The 22,408-nt window shown below is 39.9% G+C and overlaps 1 protein-coding gene across 3 annotated transcripts in view; it reads right to left on the bottom strand.

Annotated features, from left to right (window-relative positions):
- Positions 1 to 5,941: 5,941 nt before the first annotated feature.
- fam163ba (family with sequence similarity 163 member B, genome duplicate a) overlaps positions 5,942 to 22,408 on the bottom strand; it is a 31,301-nt gene continuing 14,834 nt past the window's right edge. For all 3 annotated transcript variants that reach the window (XM_042509476.1, XM_042509475.1, XM_042509477.1), the window contains 2 exons: positions 11,204 to 11,319; positions 5,942 to 8,318 (listed from right to left, as the gene is read on the bottom strand). In XM_042509476.1, the coding sequence (XP_042365410.1) occupies positions 7,872 to 8,318; positions 11,204 to 11,296 (540 nt within the window). In that variant the 5' untranslated portion in view covers positions 11,297 to 11,319 and the 3' untranslated portion in view covers positions 5,942 to 7,871. The remainder of the gene's footprint in view (positions 8,319 to 11,203; positions 11,320 to 22,408) is intronic.

The raw sequence follows: 22,408 nt of genomic DNA, 5'->3' as shown, positions 1-22,408 counted from the left end.
AATTTAGCTAGCATTTTTTTTAGCATTGATGTCGACCAGTTGAGTGTAATTTTTTGTCCTTAAAATGGTGCTAAGTTGATCTTGAGTTAAGTTTTTCTTTTGGTGTCCTTGTTTCCAAGATGTTGAATAAACTGTCTTTTTAAAGAAACAGTGTGTAAGATTTAGCGTTATTTAGCAGCATCTAGCTATGAGGTTTACAGCTTGCAATCAGCTAAAACTTCTCTCAGTTAGAATTCCTTCAGTGGACATTGTTCAGGAGGTTTTTACCAAGAGCTGAATCATCTGCAGAGGTCACTTCCTTTCTAAAACAAACCGACCCAGTGATTAAAACCGATAAAAACACTGAATAAAGCAGTTTCACATCACAATAAACATGTCTCCCATGCTGTTCAGCACATCGGTGACAGGCCACAAGCCCAGCACCTGCTAATGTGTGCTCACCAATTTTCTCTTATAACTCAATATCCAGATCTTCAGGAGGTTTTTTCTGTAAGCCAAATCATCAGCAGAGGTCTCGTCCTCTCTAAAATAAACAGACCTGGTGATGAAAACTTGCAAAAACACTAAATAGATCACTTTCACCTTTTCAGGTGATTAAGAAAAGATACTTTTTATAATATATTCCATTTCTGCCAATGTATCCCTGTAAATCCTACACTGGACCTTTAAAGCTAAACCCATTTGAATTTGTGTGGACTTGTGACATGCCCATAAGCCAATTTCAAGTCCTACTGTGGTAACTGTATTTTTGTGTTGTTGTGCACAGAATGCACACAGAAACAAAAATAAGTAGGTAAACAACCACATTTTCCCAGCTAATGTGGACAAGTTGTTTTTGAAAATCAGACTCAAACTCTGAAATACCTGTTTATATTTCTCTGTTGACAATCAAAAGAAAGTTTCATATAAGGCTTAAAGAAGCAGAATTTTGAAAACAGTGCACATGAGGAGAGAGGTGGAAGAGGAGGTGATGAGAAGAGTAAGCATGAGGAAACGTAGGGGAAACGGTAATGAGAGGAGGGAATGGGACAAGAGGTCGAAACAGCAGAACAATAAGAGGAAAGGAGGACAAGGGGTAGGAAGTACTGGTTTGTAATGTTAGGTGGAGAGCCTCATATCTATCATGTTCATAATTCATGGAAGCCCAGCCGCTCCTCTGTGCTGCATCTAAATTCCACTGCTGGGGAATTATGGCCAGGGACCATACGCGTGCGTGCGTGCGTGCACACACACACACACACACACACACACACACACACACACACATACACTTGTACATGTAGTACAAGAAAGTAAGGGAGGGGGAAAAGATAGCAGAGGAACAAGAAGAGAAGACAGAGAGAGAGAGTGCACAGGGGATGCAGCGGATAGACAGGGCGAGAGAGTGAGCACACTGCTGCAGGATGAGGGGTAGATGAGATGAGGGGGATGATTCAAAGCATGTCATAAAACATCGATACACCTCTAAAGGCCGTGCTACGAGCTCTGCTTACACTGGAGGCGATTATGCCTCTAAATTATTCACAAAGCCTCCACAAGCGCTTATTCACACAAATACTGGGCAAACTTTTATGCAAACAAAGGTGGAAATATGTCATACAAAGAGAAGCACCCCAAAAACCTACACACCCAAACTGTTAGCTACTAGTGTATACCATACAAATACAAATTAGCAAGGGTGCAGTTTTAAAATCAACATTGAGGGGGACACATATGAAACCAGGATTTTGGCCAACAAGCTCTTATACCAACTCGTCAAAAAGCTACCGCTGCTTTGTCATACATATCTAAATATGACAAGTTAAGTACAGCTCCTGGATCAGATTTGAACATTCAGGCATGGCTTGTCAATTTACACTTGTGATGTGAAATGTGTTTTTTCAAAGTAGTTTCTCAGGAAATGGCAAAGTAAAAAAAAGTTTTGTTTTTACGATTATTTTCAAAGGGTTCTGCAACAAGGGCATATGATTAGTTTTAGAACCACCGTGGTTTGGTTCAAAATTCATATTGGAAATACAGAGCAGGTTCTTTTTTCTTTTTCTTTGCCCTGTACAGACTTTCTTTATATTACAGTAGTTGCTGCCGGCGGCGTCAGCTAAGAAGGCAGCACAGAACTGTTTGCCATGTTATGAAACGCCACCAGACAGCATGATACGCGAATCGGCAGCGTCAGTTGAGAACATGGCCGGACAGAATGTGCTCCTTTTTTTTTTTTTTATGCCTACCTACGTATGTGCCTTTTTGGCTGAAGCCTAACCATCTTTGCCTTTTTGTACCCAATGCTAGGCATGTGCTGCATGACATCCCAGTTGATTCCCATGTGCTTTTGTTGCATAAACATAACCACATGCACTGTAATCCCACCATGTGCTTCTATTGACATTGTGGCGTTGGTTGCGGCTTCCTATAATGTCAACAGCAGATGGAGAAGGAGACCTAGAGCGTATTACGTAGACGTGGAAGTCCACTAACAAAGCATTTGGGATGAGACAGTGTTGATATAATACCACATCAAATGGTGTGTCTGTGCGTCTATGTCCATTGCTGACACTGACAAAGCATCAGGATTTGACAAGTTGGGAATGTGAATGGGGTGGTTTGGATGTCCTCCGCCAGAAAATTTTGAGCATTAAACACTTTAATTTCTGCATTCTGGTGAGTTTTTATTTATAAAATTATGCCTTTTCTGCACCAATTTAAGGTATAAATGTTTTTAATTTTGCCACAATAAAAGTCATTTACTTTCATGTTTTTACTGAGGGGGGACATATTGAGAGGAACGTGTCCCTTGAGTCTCCTTCAAAATCTACACCTATTCAGTTTTGGCTGAAGGTAAACTTGGAAGGAAATAGTGGTATTTATATTTAGCTATTCAGCCTCGCATCCAGAGCCTGAGTGAAGGACTCTTTGATAGAAAGCAGACTGATCGTTTGGCTTTTAGTTATGAGGCCGACTCCTGCTGAGCTGGACAGTGTCGGCCGTGATGGAAGGATACCGCCACAATCCTCCAGCTTCACTTTCACAACAACATCTCAATCAAAACACTATTGATTCCCACATCAGGTGTTTGTAACAAAATGTTACAGATGCCTTTACTTTTGACTGAACCCATCAGCACTCAGGCTGCATACATGAGTAGATATGTGTTTATAGAGATTAGGCTAACATTTGCCTATGAGGCAAACTGCAGTATGCTAAACATGTTCTATCAGACAAATAGTGCGTGTATTATTGTATGTAAATTACGATTAATATAAAGAGAATAAATAAATACATTTCCGGCCATTTCATCTTACTTGTGGAATGCTAGTGCGACAGTAATTCCCTGTTACAGTCTGTTCAATTCATGTAGAAATAAATGCGAGTTTGAATGCATGCACATCAAAGAGAATCCATCATAATCTGAGAGGTTTTTCATGTCTGAAGCAGTGCTGTTGTATTAATGCCTTCACAAAATGGCTATTCATGTCTCTGCCAGGGAGGCCTCGGTTTGATATCAGCTCCTCTACGCCTCCATCTGTCTGTGTATTTTGTGGTATGTGCTATTTTTCATTCATTAGCTCTGACTCATCCCGCTTATAACTACCTCTGTTTCCTCTCTGAAATAGTTTTCAGTTATTTTACTATTGTATGATTAGTCTACTTGCCTCTCTGACTCACTCAGTTTATTGTCAGAATAAAGCCTCCTATTTCCGTCTTTTAGCCTCCCTGCACGGATGACTTTTCATTGTGGCTATCATCTCCTCACCTCTGACTGTCAGGTTGGTTTATCATCACTTAAGCGTCCCATTCTTGTTTCTTAGCCTTCTCATTCAGACATGTTTGCTGTCATGACTCTCACCTCTTTGCCTCGGGGCTGACTGGATATGTGTGCAAACAAACTTTATGGCTGTCACTGTGGTTAGAAGTTTGTCAGGCTTCGTTGTTTTATCTGTTACAGTATGTCTGATGTTTGATCATTAACATAAAAGAGGAACATTTTAGCAGGTTGACTAATTTCTCTCTCAGGCATATTTACACCTAAGCTTTCAAAGAAAAACTTTTGGCTGAAGCTGAGCAATAACTATTTTTTTTCTATTACACTTTTCCCAATAAAATTAGCATGGGTCCGTTTTTTTTAAATGCCGCAAAACCTGAAAAAAATTTGTGATAGAGTGCTTACCCCTTGTCAGTAGACCAAGGCCATGTACACGGTCATGCCTTTCTGTGTAGATTTTTTTCTTCTGGTGTGTCACACTCGATGTCACAGACAGCCTGGACTCTGGTAAACAGGTCAGTAAATAGTAGAAAGAAGCATGGAGGTCAGTGAAAATGTTATGATGATTATTTCTTTTTTATTTCTCTAACTTATTCAGTCTCTTACTTGGTTCCGACAACATTTTGTTCGAGCGCTGCTTGGATGGATACAAACAGTATTTTGTGGCCACTTGTCATTGCATCGCTCTGGCAAAGGGGCTAAAATACAGGTGTCCACCCAGCTGTCGTCCAGGATGTTAATGGATTTTTTTTTTGTCCAGTGAGAAAGGGGCTTAAGATTTGCAGTAGTGGATCTTGCTTTAAGGTGCCACCAGAAGGGGACACTGAAATTAATATAATAAAAAATAAAAAAAGAGCATTTGTAAGGGACAGTCATAAGGAAAATGGTGAAGTGGAGTGTATTTAGAGAGCATTAGAATATGATAATATGGAAAGGCAAAAGCCACCCACGGTGCAGCAGAAATGTACACATTTACAAATTTGCACATACCATATCCTCTTATTGTTTTATATATGTATTTCTCAGTATGTATTTCTTATTTGTATTATCTTTTTGTATTATTGTGTGTTTTTTGGGGGGGGTGGGGTGGGGGGCTTGCCTCAGGTTTCAAATGTGCTAGGTCCAGCACTGATGACTTGAGATGATGGGTAGATGCTGGCTTTTTGGCTTAAACAAGAGAGAGAGAAAAAGAAAAGAATTAGACTGCTGTTTTCAATCTAAGGTGGGACATTTTTCTTTAAAGAAATATAAAAAAGCTGCTTTGATCAGTAAACCTAGTGGTCTAAATCCCACTGTCTAGACAAACTGTATGCCTCTGCTGTCTGTAGTGCGGTGCTCAAGCATATGTTCCAGCATGCTGATATTTACCCTGCATTTAGCAGTTTACTAAATAAGATAATCCAGGATGATGCACCATGCTTGTGGTCGAATCCACTGTTCTGCATTTGTCAGCTGGCAGAAATATGGTCCTGTGGAGCACATCATCATTACAGTAAATGTTCATTGATAAACCTTAATATCAAGAGGTTCTTCATATAAAAACACACAATAAAAAACACTGTTGTAAAGGTCCAGCGTGTAGTATTTAGGGGCACCTCTCAGCAGAAAAAATATATAATGTTCACAACTATGTCTTCATCAGTTTAAAATCACCTGAAAATAAGAATCATTGTGCTGTTATTTTCTATTGACCAATTTTTATTTCTACATGGAGCAGGTCCTCTTCCACAGAGTCCACCATGTTTTTTCTACTGTAGCCCAGAAGAGACAAATCAAACACTGGCTCTAGATAAAGCCATTCGTGGTTTCGTGTTGGCCACTATAGTTCTCCTGCACACACACAAAGGGAGAAGTTTTTCACCAATAGATACCACTAAATTGCTTACAAGACCTTTAAACGTGTAGATTAATTGAAATAAATTAGTGACTTCTTAGACTCGTCATTCACAAACATTTGAGAGCAGTTGATCCGCAAGAAAATGTTTACTCAAGATTTAGTTTTGGAGAATTTAACAGCAACAGCAAAACAGATCAGAAGGATTTTCACACCATTTTATTAGCAACAATGTGTCTGTTAGTTATATATTAGAAACAAGGACAGAAACATTTCTGCTGTACTGGACTGAGTCTGAAAAAACAGCTGGATCATAAAATAAAGCAAGTAATTTAAATACTGTAGGGAAAAAGCAACACTGCATTTGAATATACACTTGTAATAATAATCATAATAATAATAAAGTTCTCTCATAATTCTTTATGGCACTAAATTTCCTGTGCAACTGTCACATCTGTTTAAAAAGTAAGGAAAGCATAGCATTGAGAACTGTGTATGTAAGTGTGTGTTTCTGTGTGTGTAATGTCAATGTGTGTTTTAGTGTATTTGCAGGAAAGCACATGTCACAAGAGGAAAAACTTAAAACAAAATCACTCACTGTTTCATCCTTTGGGAATATAAATGAGCATGATTGCTGATAAAATCAACAAAGAGACAGAGAGAGAGAGAGAGGTACAACAGCATTTACCATCTATTTTGAGAGGGAGGGGAGGTCCAAGAGGGACAATCTAATTCGCTTCAAGCCCCTCACACAACCACAAGCATCTCTTCTTGAAATCAAGCAGTAAATCATTTCATTCATTAAACGTGTGTCCTGTGTCCATAAAGCTCCTCCAGTCAGAAAATCAGCCCTCCAGCCAGGCGGCTCAGCCAAGCGCAGAAAATAAAAACAATCCCAAGAAGGAACTCTCTGAGTCCCTCAGAGGAAGAGCAAATATTCCTCAGTCCAACGAGTCGAGAGAAGATAGAGACTGGAGTGTATGCTATGGCCTGTTAAATATTTATAGATGTGCCTTTAAAGGTGAATTAATCTTTAGCCCATGAATCCATATATCAACAAATCAGAGACAACACGAGGAATGCAGTGAAGAGTCCATGAAATCAAACTTTGGTGAAAATGAATATCACACTTTAAAGTTAAATGCTGCCGTAAAAATGTTTTACTCCTTTGACCATCACCTACAACTCGAGTGTAGCATTAATCAGTAAAATAAAGATTTACAAAATAGAGTTACATCATCTGGTTGGGTTATGAATTTAAAGGTAAAGTGAATACAATCACTTTACAATAAATGTTTAAAATGTTATTGCAACCCATTGCTGGGTTTTGGTTTTACATAGGGGTGACAGACTGTGTTTATGGAATCAGAATCCTGGTATAACAACTGATCGAGTTATACACACACACGCACACATGCATGCAAGCACAGTCACACAAATGCACATAAATGCAAGAACCCGTCCCCCTTTGGCACCTAGTCCGCCCTGCCTGCAAGAACACAGAGGTCTGCTGAAGTATACTGTATATACACTTTGTGTTGTCAGTAGATGCTCAGAGAAACCAGCCTCCCGTCAAAACTGGAGACCTCTATGAAAGGAAATCAAGCGCGCATTTCCATCTTCTGTGAGCCCTTTATGTCTTAAAATATTATGGCCTAAGTTAAGTCTATCTGAAATGTCAGCACATGGCAGCTAAAACATAACATCCCCCGTCCTCCACTGGTGGTGAGTGATATTTTATAATCTCTATAATCTGTGGATGGAGGCAGACAGATCATCCTGTCATAGGAGAGGGAAACACTGGACTTCTCCTAATCATATTTTGTTTGTAGCAGCTATGGCAGAGAGAAAATCCCTGACGATTATGTCATTTCGACATGGCGGGAGTCTGTGTGTCTTTCAGGCCATGGGCAGAAGAGTCCAGAGGAAGCAGGGCAACACAAACTTTATCAAATTGTGAAACAAATTCCATTCTGTTTGTTAAAAAAGAGCTTTTCAAAATAAAACAAACCAAGAAGTTCGTGTTATTGATGATTTAACATCTTTAAAATACTTTAAACTCTACAGTGGCCCAAGTTTAAGGTCCTGGACCTGAGCATAGTACCTTTGAGAATCCTGTCCTGAGTGCCATCTGAGTCCTCCATTCTGCACGAGGTGACCAGTAGAACAAGACTAGATCAGAATGCACTAGACTGGACTAAACTGGTCAAGATGATAAAAACACAGTCTGACTCGAGGCCATCCCAATTCATTCAAGCACAAACTCACAACCTCGCTCAGCTAAACATCAGTGCTGATGCTACAGCTGCGTTGGAACATGTCCCTCATGGTGACTGAGCGGGCAAGGTTTGGTTTACGGTAATTTGAAATGTTCACAGGCACGGGCAGGTCCAGATCCTGCTGCTGGACGCTGCGGTAGCTGATTCGGTCACCTCCGTTCCTCAACCCATCTGGTTGATGGTGGATCTGCGGCTGAGGAGGAGGAGGAGGCTGGAGGTAGAAAGGCAACTCATAGTGTGTACAGGATGGACAGAAGGTCTGTGAGCGCGTCAGTTTCCTGGCCATGGGAGGGGTGGAGAAAAGGGCGGGGCCATTGGGAATGGAGGAAGCGGCGGCCGTCGCCGCCACAATGTTGTGATTGGAGTGGACCGGTGGGAGACGGGATGTAACGGCAAAGTCTGGCTCCTCCTCCTCCGACTCGGACTCTTCCTTCTTGCAGCAATAATACTGGTGGCGATGGAGGAATCAGGATGGGATATGGAGAAAGATGATGGGGACCACAGATGAAAAATAACGGGAGGGAAAATATTTGGGCAAAAGGTACCAAATGATGTAAAATGTAAGAGAGACAAGGGAAAGAATAGTGCAGTTGAAAAGGGGCACAACAGAAAGTTAACATTAAGAGAACGCAATAGGAGAACTGAAATATCTGGCCATGCTGTTAGCAGTAACACAGCAAAATAAATGCTTTGGCGAATTAGTATACATGCACAATCCAGACAATAAAGGGGGACACAGAAGCTATGCAATGTACCACTGTGGAAGAGCCGGCAACAAAAAAAAAATCTAGAAAAAAAATCAGTCTCAGTTTAAGTGTATGCTATCTTTATAATATTTTCGCTACTTTTCCTTACCGTCAGAGTATGACTTCAAAAAAATGCGGCTGTTCCATCACTCTCTTAAAAGCCAGACTCTATTTAGAAAAACAGTGATTCAAGGTTGCTGAACACAAGAGCTGCTGGTCTACCACTGCCTTTAACAATTATTTTTTTGTGTTACTTTGCCACTTAAAAGGGTTAATTCAGATTCACCAATGTCACACAATGACAAAAGTAACTGACTGAACAAAGCGGGAACAGACAACAGCTCTTATGTTCAGAAAGCTAAAGTTAGTGCATTAGTCAATGGAGTCTGGTGGCTTTGTTGAGAGTATAGATGGGAAACTGAAGCCATTAACAGCTTCCCAGTTGGTATTGGCTGTCTGGTGGAAAGGAAAAGTGATGAAAAATACTGTCAATACAGTGTACACTTAAACTAATATTGATGACCCCTGTCCTCAGCAGTACATTACATAGCTTCCATGTCAGACTCAGCCTGCTTCTCAAGCAAACTGGAGGTGTGCCGACTGGCATCTACTTTTTGTAATGCTCTGACTATGGATTAGTAACCCATACAACCCCACTTAAAAAAAAAAAGGATCCCTTTAATGTCTTTAATCTAAACATTTATCAACAATGTAACACTATCACAGTTCACTCAACACTATTAAGAGAGAGGATTTGTTTCATAACCAACCCCGTCTCAGTGAAGCTGCACCTGTGCAACAGTATGACGTCAAAAAGGTTTCATCTCTGATTATTTTTTTCCCCGTGCCAAATCCTTAACAATTACAGTTCAAACAGACTTGTAAACGGAAAATTTGTGGCTGCTATTTCTGGCCCACAAAATGTAGCTTTCAAATTCATTCCTGGCAACCCGCCAACTAATATGAAGCCATAATTTGTGGATCACTTTTGATTTTGCTGTGAATATATAAAGAACCCCAAGAACCGTAATCAGCTCTGAGTGGAAAGGATCATATAATTTCCACTCCAGCAATGTTAGCTTAGTTTCCATTTGAACTGCTCTTATAGGTGTTTTACAATCTGCCTCACATTCACACATTTACACACACTCACACATGGATGGCAGCAAGCTACCATACGAGGCCGCAGCTTCACCACTGGGTGTAATTTGGAGTTCAGTGTCTTGGTCAAGGACACTTTGAGACACGGTTAGGAGGAGTCTGATACAAACCACCAACTCTGCGATTAATGCTCTACCTGCTGAGCTGCAGGCTAAATGTCTCTGGCCCCTGTTCAAAGCTTTTTGATTCCTATGAGTAGGAAATTTGTTTTGCCATGGCCTTACAGTATTAAGCCACATTTTTGACATTTTATATTAGTGTTCACATAGATTAGCTCCGTCTTGACTGTCATCATATTTTTTAATTTATTCTTCTTCATTTTTTTTTTTACAATAAAACCAAATGACTAAATATTTCAGTTGTGAACAGAGCAGAATACTTCCCCCCTACCAGCTACCAAGCTGCAGACCATTTTTAAAGATTCTTTAAGAGAAGGAAAAAAAGAAAAAAACTACACAGGTTGTATTTTAGCAATGAATTACCATATTTGTAGCCATGATTGTGCCACCAAAACTGGGTATTTTAAGCCAAAACACAATCTTTTTAAAAAACCCCATACCTACATTTTAACCATGTTAAAATAAAGAAACATGATGTTTCAACTAGATTTTTTAAAATCACGTTAATCACTGGATGACATTTCTGTATTTAAGAGGCTGTACTGAGGAAAAGGAATCCTGTAGAGTCATGGATTGGGGGCTGGACGAGGCCAAAATAATGCTCAAAAGTTAGGTTCAACTTTGGTGACAGAAAAACGGCATGGTCATTTTATTGGGTTCCCTTGACCTCTGACGTCAAGATATCCGAATGAAAATGGGTTCTGTGGGTACCCACGAGTCTCCCCCTTACAGACAGATCCCCTCTGTGATAGTCCAATGCAGTGTTTTGCTGTCATTTGATTCCTAACCAAGACAGTCTGGTAAGAATTGCTTTACCTTGTTAATATGGACTTCATAACTGCTTTTAATGGATAACAATGGATTTAAAATGTGATTAAAAATGCAATTAATCATGATAAACTATCAAAATTCTGTGACTAATCACTATTTTAAAAATTAAATCCGCAGACAGCCCTAGTTTCAACATATCTGCTCAGAAGAAATTTACAATGCCAACATCCATTCTTGTTCATGCATAACTTCTCTAACATATTCCTCCAAAAATCATGGCCACCTTTACCCCATCAATATGACTGTCTGTCTCTGTGTTTTGTTGCAACTCTGAATACAGTGGCAGAGTGAACATTTTCTATTCGGATAACAAAGAGTTGTGCAGCCCTGGCAGACAAAGACAAAAAACACAGCCACACTCATAAATTAAAATTTTGGGTTGAAAGAACTCAAGGACATGCTGTACTTGGAGCTCTGCAGACGTTTGGTGGAAATACAGTGAATGCAACAGTGTCTGAAAGTAGCTGTGGCCTCACCTGCAGCCTACAGTAGCACAGTACTGCGATGATAAGGAGTAATATTACTGTAGCTAGAATTCCACCAGTGATGACCACTGTCCCGGCTGTCATTCGAATGGCTCTCCATCAACACCCTGCAGAGTGCGAGAGGAGGGAAGGATAGGAAAGAGAGTGGAAAAGAGAAAAGGGGGGTAGGGAGTGAGTGAGAGGATAAATGGAGGAGAAAGCACACAATTCATCAGCACAGTGGCTTCATTAAGTAGATTATAACTGTGTGTCATCTCTGTGGTGCTTATTGAATTATCCAGCAGTTAGGAGACATGTAATAGAATCATCCTACAAACGCTGCACATGATATAGACGAGATCTCAGGCTGGGACACGTAGAAAAAAGAAGTTTGTAAGAGAGAGAGAGAGAGCGAGGGGAATCAGCATTCAGCAGCCGAGCTGAAATGGCAGGAGAGTGCGGAGATAAATGGATGGTGGGAGTGAGGAGAGCTGAAGTGACTGAGCAGGTGATAGAAACAAAGACAGACGGAGCACACTGACATGGAGCAAGAGGGAGAAAGAGGTCAAGATGAGCTGAGTAATAGGGATAGAGAGGGATTTGATGAATGGATATGAAATGGAGAGACAAAAATGATGGAGGAGATAAGGAGGGTGGTGTGAGAGATGGATGGGGAGAGGTGAAACATAAACAGAGGGCGGATGGAAATGAAGAGGAGTGGATGAAAGAAAGAGGAGATAAAGGGGTGATGACAAAGGAAAATGGGGTTACAGGGTGACTGAAAAGATGGTAAAGGTGTAAGAAGACAAGGACTGAGAAAAGAGATTTCACTGAGCTGTGAATGCCAAGCACACAGTTGACTGGAAACAGATATTTTCATGCATGCATCCAGGACTTACAAAAGCCTAATCTTAGACTTTTGTTCATGCCCAATGTCTTAAAAACTAATTCAAAAACCCACAAGGAAATAGAATAAGTGTAGAAAGGACATTCCTATTCAAATCAACGTAGCAAGATGATCAGAGCGCCAGTTATTGTTATGTGTAGAATAGCCATGATGTGCACCAGGAAGGACTCCTAAAACCCAGAAATGAGTTAGTAAAACAGCAATTTCTAAATGCTATAAAAAACTAGGAGAGACAGAATGCTTGCAGTAGTTATAACACTTTAAACAAACATCTCAATTTGGTCTTTGGATTAATGTCAACCTTGTAACATATTATAACAAGACAAACAAAACACTTTATGTTACATAAAAATTCGTACAACACAAAACAAAAACAAAGAAACATATACTTCAAAGATGTCTGTGTGGAGGCTAAGGGGTCGAAAGTGTTGTCAATACCACTTAATAAAGAAAAGCAATTAAACTTCAACCCCAGCTAATGCAGATAGTCACTGATATATGGTTCATTATATGCCTCTGTTTTGGAAATAAGAGCTGAAGTGCATAAAAGAGAAGAATGTATACCAACACATTGACTGCACATCTTTTGGACAGATGTATAAGACAGATGTTTTGCAGAGAAATGAGTCAGTGGTTATGCATTTGCACTCTGAGAGGGTTTTCAAAGTCACAATGAAACAGCATTCTGAGAGTATTGCTCCCTTAATCAGATGCATCGCTTGATGAAACAGGGATCATTTTAAAAGTCTAGACTAAGGGAATATCAGATCAAGGAGAGTAAAAAACAATCTCAGATAAAGATTTTTTTTTTTTTAAATTTGGTCTGATTCAACAATGAGCTGCAGATTAGAAATAGAATAATGGAAGACACTGCGCACAGTGGACAGAGAGAAAGATCAAGACCTTTATTGCATCAATCAGCAGGAACATTCGACTGGACGGCTGTTAGTGACCTGTGAACTCTGACCTTAAATATAAGGTCACAGAAAAGACAAATGAAGCTAAATGGAGAGACATGAGCTTTACGTTCATATTCAGCAAGCTCTGCAGAATCACAGATAACAGGAAATGTAGATCTGTGCTATGTGCTAATGGCGCTACATTGAAATACATTTTCAATCTCTCAACTCATCAAATAAAGCCACCTGGTCAGTGGCCCTACATTTTAAACTGTGATGTTTAGGTAGGCACTCTAGTGTCTCTTTTGAATGTGTCAGTTTCTGCTTGCTACATGCCAAAGAGTCTTTTCAAGATGAACTTCCATGTTCACAGGAAACATACAGTAGGTTACAACACTGAAAATAATTGGTTAGCTTTCCAACAAGATCATGATTTAGGTTACAATGAGATGACTTTTGGTTTTACTCAGGGCACAAACAGCAGTCCTTTAAAGCTGAATAACTGCACAGGTTTTGAAATGCACAAGTAATTTTTGAGTTGGACAAATGCTGCTTCGTTAGGGGCTGTTTGACGTGCACTGTACACATGGGGAGGCGGGATGAAGGGGGTGGGAAGAAGAACAATCATTGCCTGATCAGCTGCGCCTGACTGGCCATTAGAGGTAGATGAATTTATGAATAGAACCTGAAATTGTGGTCTGCTGCGTCTGGCTCTTGCACAACTGAAGCAGAGCCACAAGTTGATTTCCCAAGGTCTGTGCTTTTTTTCTCATTCAGTCAATCTTACAGTGTAGCCCATACCCAGCTAGTTTGTTGGTGCAGCTAACTTGCTAATTTGTGAGCATGTGAGTGTACAAGAGAGAGACATAGAGAGAGAAATGAAGAAGAGAGAATTAGAGAGTAGAGAGAAAGAAGGAATCAAAAGTTGGACTTAACCCATTTTTGCAGAAATGGAACCACCTCCTCCCTTTGCAGTATGCTCTTTATACTACATCATTTGCTCTAAGCATCTATATTGCTGCCAAAAGGTTTACATTAGAGTTCTGATGGGGCCCAATAAATCTGACCTGACTCTACATGAACCAGAATAGTATCTGTCCCAGCCTCACCCAACCTACAGCAGCAGTTTTGGGCCAAGGTCCAGTTAAACACTTAACCATTGGTTAATCTATGAAGAAATAGAATAATTAGCATTAACTGTACCCAAAATCAAACTCTCTTAACTTGGCAGGCAAAGAATCAAAGCTCTAGTTTTGACATTGGAGTTACTGAAAGCTCAGTGTGTCTCGTATATATGTTAAAGGGTGCCTTCATATTAGACACTAAAGGGGCATGACAAGGAATCTTTGTTTGACAATCTATATTGCTTGTGATTGCATCTTTTCTTTTTGTTACTTATTCATATTCAAGAAAATGCATGTTTTATCTTTATGTAATTTATTCCAGTTAATTTAGCTGTTGTTTAGTGTGACTCACAAAACCCAAACCATGATCGTCATGCAATCATGAGACTTGAGTATTTTATAGATTTCGCAGATTCAGGTAGTCGATGTTACACGCAGATAGAAATGACTGGAGTGAATGCCCCAGAATGTCTTTAGAACATTTGCAGCAGTACAGTATGATTGACTCGAGACTGAAGTGACCTCATTCTCAGCTTATTAGATCAATGCTCCCCTTTAATTACCGCTTTTCAGTCTCTACAGCAGATGGATTACAGGAAGAGGCACTGAGGTTTCAAATATTCATTTTACTCTTGGAGGTAACGTACATTAATCTCAAACATTGCAATGGCATTCAAACTGTCAAAAGTATTTCCTTCTGTCTAACTTCCCCTCACTGCAATGTTTCTATTACATAACTGAGGAGTTTGATCCGTGCAGCAGCCGGCGTGTGTCCATCAACAATATATTGAACCTTCACCGGCTCACACGGACTATAATCTGCTAACAGCAACTCCACCCTAAATCCTGTATGGTGGATTTGCATTGCTGGCTGCACTGTCCTTTTCTCTCACCTTTTTCAACACTAAAGTGCTGCACTGTGCAGGACAGAGATGGAGCTCAGGGCGGCAGTAGAAGCAGGGTTTCAGTATGGTTACTTTTATTGCTGCAACAATTGTACTTGTGAGCTCAGAATTTGCTCAGTATTAATGTCTTTTTTATAATCAACGGAGCATTGCTTGAAAATACACATCCACAACAGGGCAGCAACGAAAGATTAATTTCATTGCCAATTAGTCTGTTGGTTTTTTCTTGATTTATCGGCTACTTCTTTGTCAGAAAATGGTGAAAATGTTGACTGGTGTTTCCCAAAGCCCAAGATGCTGTCGTCCACAACCCAAAGAAACTCACTTTACTGTTGTATAGGAGAAAATAAATCAGATAATATTCACATTTAAGAACCTGGAAATAAAGAATTTAGATTTTTTTTCTTTAAAGAATTTACTCAAACCAATAAATCAAAAAAATGGTTGTCAGCTAACTGATCAATTGATTTATCATTGCAGCTCTAATTCACAATCTCCCACAATGTTACATTTGCAGTAACAAACAGCAGAAAATGGGTTCCCCAATGTTCTGGTTGCATTTCAAGTACGGTATTAGACTTCAAATGACCTCCATTATTATTGCAAGTTTTAATGAATCAGTGACAATCATTATAAATAATATAATAGTGATATAAAAGTTTTTAAAAATGCTGAGGTTGAGTGTTGACATGGATTGTGTTGCTTATTTAATCAGGCAGAAATTAAATAATTCAACAAAAAGTAAAAAGACCAAAAAAAAAAAAAAAAAACATAGCAAAAGCTTGAGTTTGCAACAGGAAGCAAAGATTTGATGCAATTTGATGAGGCAGTAAATTATGCATTTCTAAAATAACTTGTGTTGCATTCACATGGAATCAGGCAGGCAGTGAACGGCACACAGACAGGAAAAACAAACAGTCTGAATGACAGGACAGTAAATATACATGATGATATGTTGTGATGCTGATGTGGAATTGTCGAATTATTTTATGTAATTATTCTACTACTGTTTGGTAATGGCCAAGATCACCTTGCTTTTGCCTTGTGCGAAGGAGGTTTGTAACATCTGGTTGTAAATTCTGTTGTAGAGGATGGCGGAAGTTTAAATATTTTAACTTTGAATGGCAATGATGTCTACTGTTACCATTGCCAGTATTCTCTGCTGGCTCACCTAAATTTACCATCCTTCTCTCACCCACTACATGAAATCCAGTCGCCATTTATTGTCTGCCTTATTCCATGTGAACGCAGCATTAATCTTTAAAAGTTTTCTCCTCGTGTTCCATAACTTAACATTGTTCGTCTTTCAGTGTCCTTTTGCCCTCTTACCTTGCAACTGTCCTGTGTTAGTATCTACGCACATGTTTCACCAGACATTGTTTTTAAAAATAGATAAAGCTAAAAAAAGTTGTCACTCAGTTCCTGGGTTGAGTAACAGTCTTGTAAATCTGAGGAAAACCCTGCAGACACTTGACAGATGTGGGCACAGACCTTTTTTCCCTTCATTACATCCACAATCTGGAAGTGTCATAGGACCACACCATCACACTGCATTGTGGATAATTGCCTGAAACCAAAAATAGGACAGCAGGCTTGTTGCTAAGCTATGACTCAATGGTGCAAGCCATTATCAGCTGCAAGCACGCAGCAGTATAGGCTGGTGTTGTCAATATATGTAACTCAACTGTGACGTGGACGCACCCTAAAATAGACATAGTGAGAAAAGAAGCAGGACTGCCAAAGTCTTTTGGTAAATGTAAACGATCAGTCATGCTATTTCCTGCTTACCCAGAACGCAATTTACATCGAGTTTGCCCTTGCATCCTGGAGTAAACAATGCTCTCCATCAACATCCATCAGCCCACTCCAAATACTTCACTGTAGTGCATACTATTCACCAAGTGACTGACAGCGTTGACCTTCTCACCCGCGAACACCTCTGAACCAAGTTGAATTCCTCTGTGGGTAACTTGACTAAACCATATTAGCTTTCATTGGGATATGTCTCTCCAGAGATGCTCAATAAAGTTAGAATAGATCAGACTGTCTCTGCAGGAGCTATCTGTCCTGTCTGCAAACAAAACACAGCTTCTCTCCCCGCAGGCTGGAATACAGCTGGACTCTAATCCAATCTGCAGGCCACACAGTCCGCCAACCAAATCAATATGATGGAACAACAAGAACAGAGCGTTTTGGTCTTATAGGCTTCAAGGTGAGTTCAAGAGAGAAATGTGGCGATTCTGGGACATTTTTTTTGTGTGAAGGCCGAGACACACCAAATTGTCATTACAGAGCTAGTCACCTGTATCTCGTCTGAAAAGTTGCCCTTCAACACACTGCAATGACTGCTGCTCATGGCCAGCTAGCACATACGTTTTCTGTCTGCATGAGAGAGAGTGTCTCTATAGCAGCAGGCAGCAGTAGTCTGTATTTGTCTTTCTAAAAGGAAAACTGGAGGGCCAACAAGATAGATTAGGGTTGGTGGTTAGTGGAGTGGGGTAGATTTCTGGTTTTGCTGGTCTGATCTGGTGTGAAAGCTTAAACTGGTTTAATTTATGCAAACTGGCTGAACCGTCATTTGTCATTATGTCACATCACATTCTGGCAGAAGCCTGCCACAGCACTAAATCCGACTCAAATTGGATTAGTAATAAAGAATATGACAGCGTGATTATTATAAGCCTAATATCATGTTTTTAAACTGACTAATGGAGCAACCAGTGCCCAACAGGTCATGTGAATTTTACTGCTGAGCAGAGGCCACCGGTGTCTGCATCATGCATGATGCGGACAACATGTGCATGTTTGCTTAGTTTTTGGGCTAATGAGAAGAGATAACAGAGTTAGTCTATTAAAAAGACTTAAACTGCAGTAATATGGTAGCATTTGGATTTGAAGCTAACAAAAGAAGTGTCCTTACAGTGCTGCTGTGAGCTGAACTTTTTCAGATGCTGTATTTCTATTTACTCCTTTCACTGGCTTTGGAAGAGCCACAAACCTACTTTTTTAAACAACATAAAGCAAAACACAGTTTCAGCTGGCTGGAGGATGAACGCAGAGAAGCTGAACATTTCTGCTAACATAAAAGATAAACTGCCAATCAGAGATAACTTATCTCTTTTGGTTTGATCTTACCAAAGCAGCTTTTGTCAGCTTCCAACCTCCGAAGGCATCTGTTTTAAAGACCCACTGTCTGCCACCTGCACAGCACCAAACAGCTGACAGACAAAAATTAGTGACTATCTGGTGAATAGAGTGGCGCATTTAGCAGCTAAAAAGCCAGATTTTTCCCTCAGGAGACAGTAGAGCGCAAAACAAGAGATAGAAGGAGAGTGAATATTGAACTTGCATTCACCAGATGGCCAAACACATGACTCTAAATGACTGCTAATGTAGTGTCCACTGGATGCATATATTGGGATAATATGTAAATTAGATTTTTACAGCTTATTTTACTGCCCCCAAGTGGCCTCAAATATATTTCTGCTTTACAAACATAACAAAATACTAACAATTTGGATGAAAAATACTCTCAGCAAAAGCATAGGTTTTGTTTTCTCAGCATTTGAGGGGACATGTGTTAAACAGGGGTTCTGGTTGTCCTCACACAAGAAATTCAGTACCAAACATCTTTTTGCTTTGATGAATGTTTATGCACCCCTTTGTACACAAAAAGAATACAAATCTATTTCAAAACAGACAAACAAACTCTCCCCTACGCATGATCAACTGATCCACTACGCATAGATGTGCAACATATCTTTTGCCTGATTAAGGTCTAGTTACCAAAATGTCTCAGTAAATGAAGTTCTTTTACAAGTGAGACAGTGTGCAGGAGTTTGCAAATTATTTGTGCCATTCCAGTTTCAGTTATGGTGGAAATTGTTACTTCTTGCTTCAACTGTGCATAGTTGCTTCATCTTCTCTCTGTTTTATGGTAGATTGCAACCATTGTTTTTGAGGCTGTATTCTGCCACTGGAGGCATTATGGGTCTCCTTTTAGCAGTGCACAGAAGTAAAGTCCTCTGCTACTTTAATTTTATTATTGATTGGATTACTACACTGCGGGCATGATAATTTTTCGTGTAATGTTTTCAAGTGATACATACAAAACGAGCATGTAGCGTAATGCATTTGTTGATACAGATATAAAATGTCAGTTTTCTTACTAACCTGTTAACCTGTACATTGCATGAGCAGTATTACCTGTGGCGGTACTGAGCTGTTTCCCTCAAAAATTGGTGCCTCTCCTTCACCTCTAACCCTTTTCTAATTAGTGCATGCACAGTCATAGCGTGCACAAAACACAAACATACATAAATACATAATGCAGGGATACAACACAAAAACAGCAACACAGCAGTATAATATTAACTATGTATATGATGCACGTGTGTTATTATCGTAAAAGAAAAAAAAAGTCAAAATCTTGACAAGCTTACTAACGTTAAAGCACACAATGAATGACAGAAAAAAAGTCAATACTCGTGTACACACACACGCACGCACGCACACACACACACGTGCGCGCACACACACACACAGACTATCTTAGCCTAGCCATCCTCCAGCGCACACATACACACACACACACAACACACACACACACACACACACACACACACACACACACACACACACACATGTACATGCAGCATTAGTTACTGTGCAGGGAAGGCAGGCAGTGTGTATCTCCAGGGGCTCACTTAATCAGAACAGTGTGTGAGGGATGTGTTGCAGCAAGACGGCGAACATTGTTAATTATTTAACCACACACACACACACACACACACACACACACACACACACACACACACACACACACACTTACACAGCGCAAACACGCAACTCAAGCTTCATTGTGAAATAGTACAGGAGAAAGGCAAACTTGTCAGCTCAGCTCATTTTGCTGGTATCCGTCCACAAGAATGACAAGAGGTTCTGGGTGCAGGGAAGAGCAGCAGTGGGCACACACACACACACACACACACACACACACACACAAACACAAACACAAACACACACAAACACTCACATGCAATAATTTTAGTACTAGCTAACATGCTCCGACAGTGGGCTTTGGAATAAATTGCCACGCTTTGATGAAACATGGCAGGGATCACAGCAGAGGTCTTGCTAGGAATAATGGCTGTTGACAGGCTTTCAGTTGAATGGGGGAGAAGTACACAGTAGGTGGTGGATTCGAGTCATACACAAGAGACAATAACATGCCCTGGGAACAATGGGATGAGTCCTATTACAGCTGTAGCTGTCAAAGAGTGATTTTACACATATATTTTCAGCAATATCCAAAGACGCGGCACATAAAGACATGCAGTGTTCTCTAAGGAAATGACACAAGTCCTAAAAAATATGTATATTATGTTGATGACGTCCTTCGGAGTGCTCAAGTTTCTATGCCAGGTGTTCAAGTTCACAGACTTTGATAACAGAGCTCTAATTTGACAATATAAAGACAAACACAATGAACCGGTCTTCGTGACTAAATCTTTTTGATTACAGCTTTTTGTCCTTGATTAGTCTTTGTCTATCCTCTAATAACTGTGCAATCAAAGAGTATTCAATTTGCCAGAATAATTACTAACTCACACAACTAACACAATTTCCACCTACAGTGTGTTTTATCTTCACAGACAGAATTCAAATGTATTCAGACTTCCATTATGCAACATTCATCACATTTACCATCACTTACATATTGATGTGTGATGCACCATCATGGAGATAATGAGGCGCCACTGTGATCCACTCTGCAGCTACACTTCATTACTGCTCCTTTGGAACACAGCTCGTCCTGCTGTGATGTGCTGGTGATACAGCTGTATGGCTTTAAGGGAGAAGTTTAACTATTTGGGCTTATTCATTTTCTTGCTGTGAGTTAGATGATATTACTGATACCACTCTTTACTGATACGTTTAATAGTTAAATGTGGATCTACAGCCTGAGGGTGGTTAACTTAGCTTGGCATGGCTTAGCACAGTGGCTTGAAGTGTGGGGAATCACCTAGCTTGGCTTTCTAAGTTCACAAATACATATAATATGTTTTCTGGCATGTCTGTGACATTGAGCATGACATGCCAGAAATGAACAAACAATCAAACAAAAACCCCCAAAAGACACTTATGTGCTACGGGCAATAATAAAGCAGTCTGTCGCCTATTTGTATTTTTTTTCCCCACACTTAATAAACCTGAAAAAATGCGCTAATTTTGGTGGAAAAGGGGTTACATTGATTGTAGTGACTCCTTTCAATGCTCTTAGTTATGTTTAACTATAAATCTGAATAAAACAAGTGAGTTATATAAAAATTCACCCCCTGTACGATTATTATGAGGGGGAGTTAGTTATGATCAAAACCCCAAACCCATTTTTTTTCTTGTAGCAGGCTGTAAACATGTTTATATGTGCATTACAGTTGGCCATTTTAACATGAGGGTCTTTGGGGCTTGACTTGCTTTTGGAGCCAGTCTCAAGTTGCCATTTGAGAAACTGCAGTTTTTGACACTTGGCTTCAGTTTTCAGCCCTGGAGGTTTCTGCTTGACTAGCATCAATCTTTATGCCGAACTGTGCAAATAGTCTCCTTCTTGACTGGTATCAACCTTCTTATCCAAGTCCCTGAAAGGCTGTGAATGAGCTTTTTCCCAAAATGTTGAACTCTCTCTTTAAGTCTTATCGTATTGAAATGATTCCTGTTGGATCAAATACGTACTCAAAATGAGCAGGGGGGTTCCACTGGCAGACTCTTTGATTCTACGAAGTAAATATTTAATCCTAAAAAAAAGAAATTGCAATTGATGTAAAAATTCTATTTCAATTAATTTGCTCAAAAGGTAATTCTGAGGATGAAAGATGCATAAAATGTCAATGTTTCAATTTAGAATACAAATGATACTGAAGCCAATGTGCAAATGTTCCCCAAGAGGGAGAAAATGAGTTCATTAAACATTAACATGAAGAAGTTAAGGAATTAAAACGAGCTTTAGCCGTGATGCGATGGTGCAACATTGATTTGACTAGATATTTATTTATTTATTTTGCCATAAGCCTCAATGCAAGCAGTCATATAGACCCCCAAAAATCTTCACAAACCCTCTCATATAGACTGACGTACACATTTCTTAATACGCTTACGAATTCTCCCTTAAGCCCTGTCATAATATTATCCTATCTAGGCAGCACTGACCCTGACTGCAGCATCACTCGATTCTTCCTCTCCGGCTTCTGGCTCACCCTGTTCCAGCGTAAAATTTCACCAGGCGTACAAAAATTTCTTTTGCCACCGTTTCTTTGTGTCCCTGCACTCGACTCCTACCTCATCTGTCTACTGAAAGGCACCAACAAGCTTAGCTCAACCCCAAC

The sequence above is a fragment of the Plectropomus leopardus genome, chromosome 20, assembly GCF_008729295.1.
Source record: "Plectropomus leopardus isolate mb chromosome 20, YSFRI_Pleo_2.0, whole genome shotgun sequence".
NCBI classification, from domain to species: Eukaryota; Metazoa; Chordata; class Actinopteri; order Perciformes; family Serranidae; genus Plectropomus; species Plectropomus leopardus.
The sequence above is the reverse complement of the archived record's forward strand: the minus strand, read 5'-3'. Positions and strand labels throughout refer to the sequence as shown.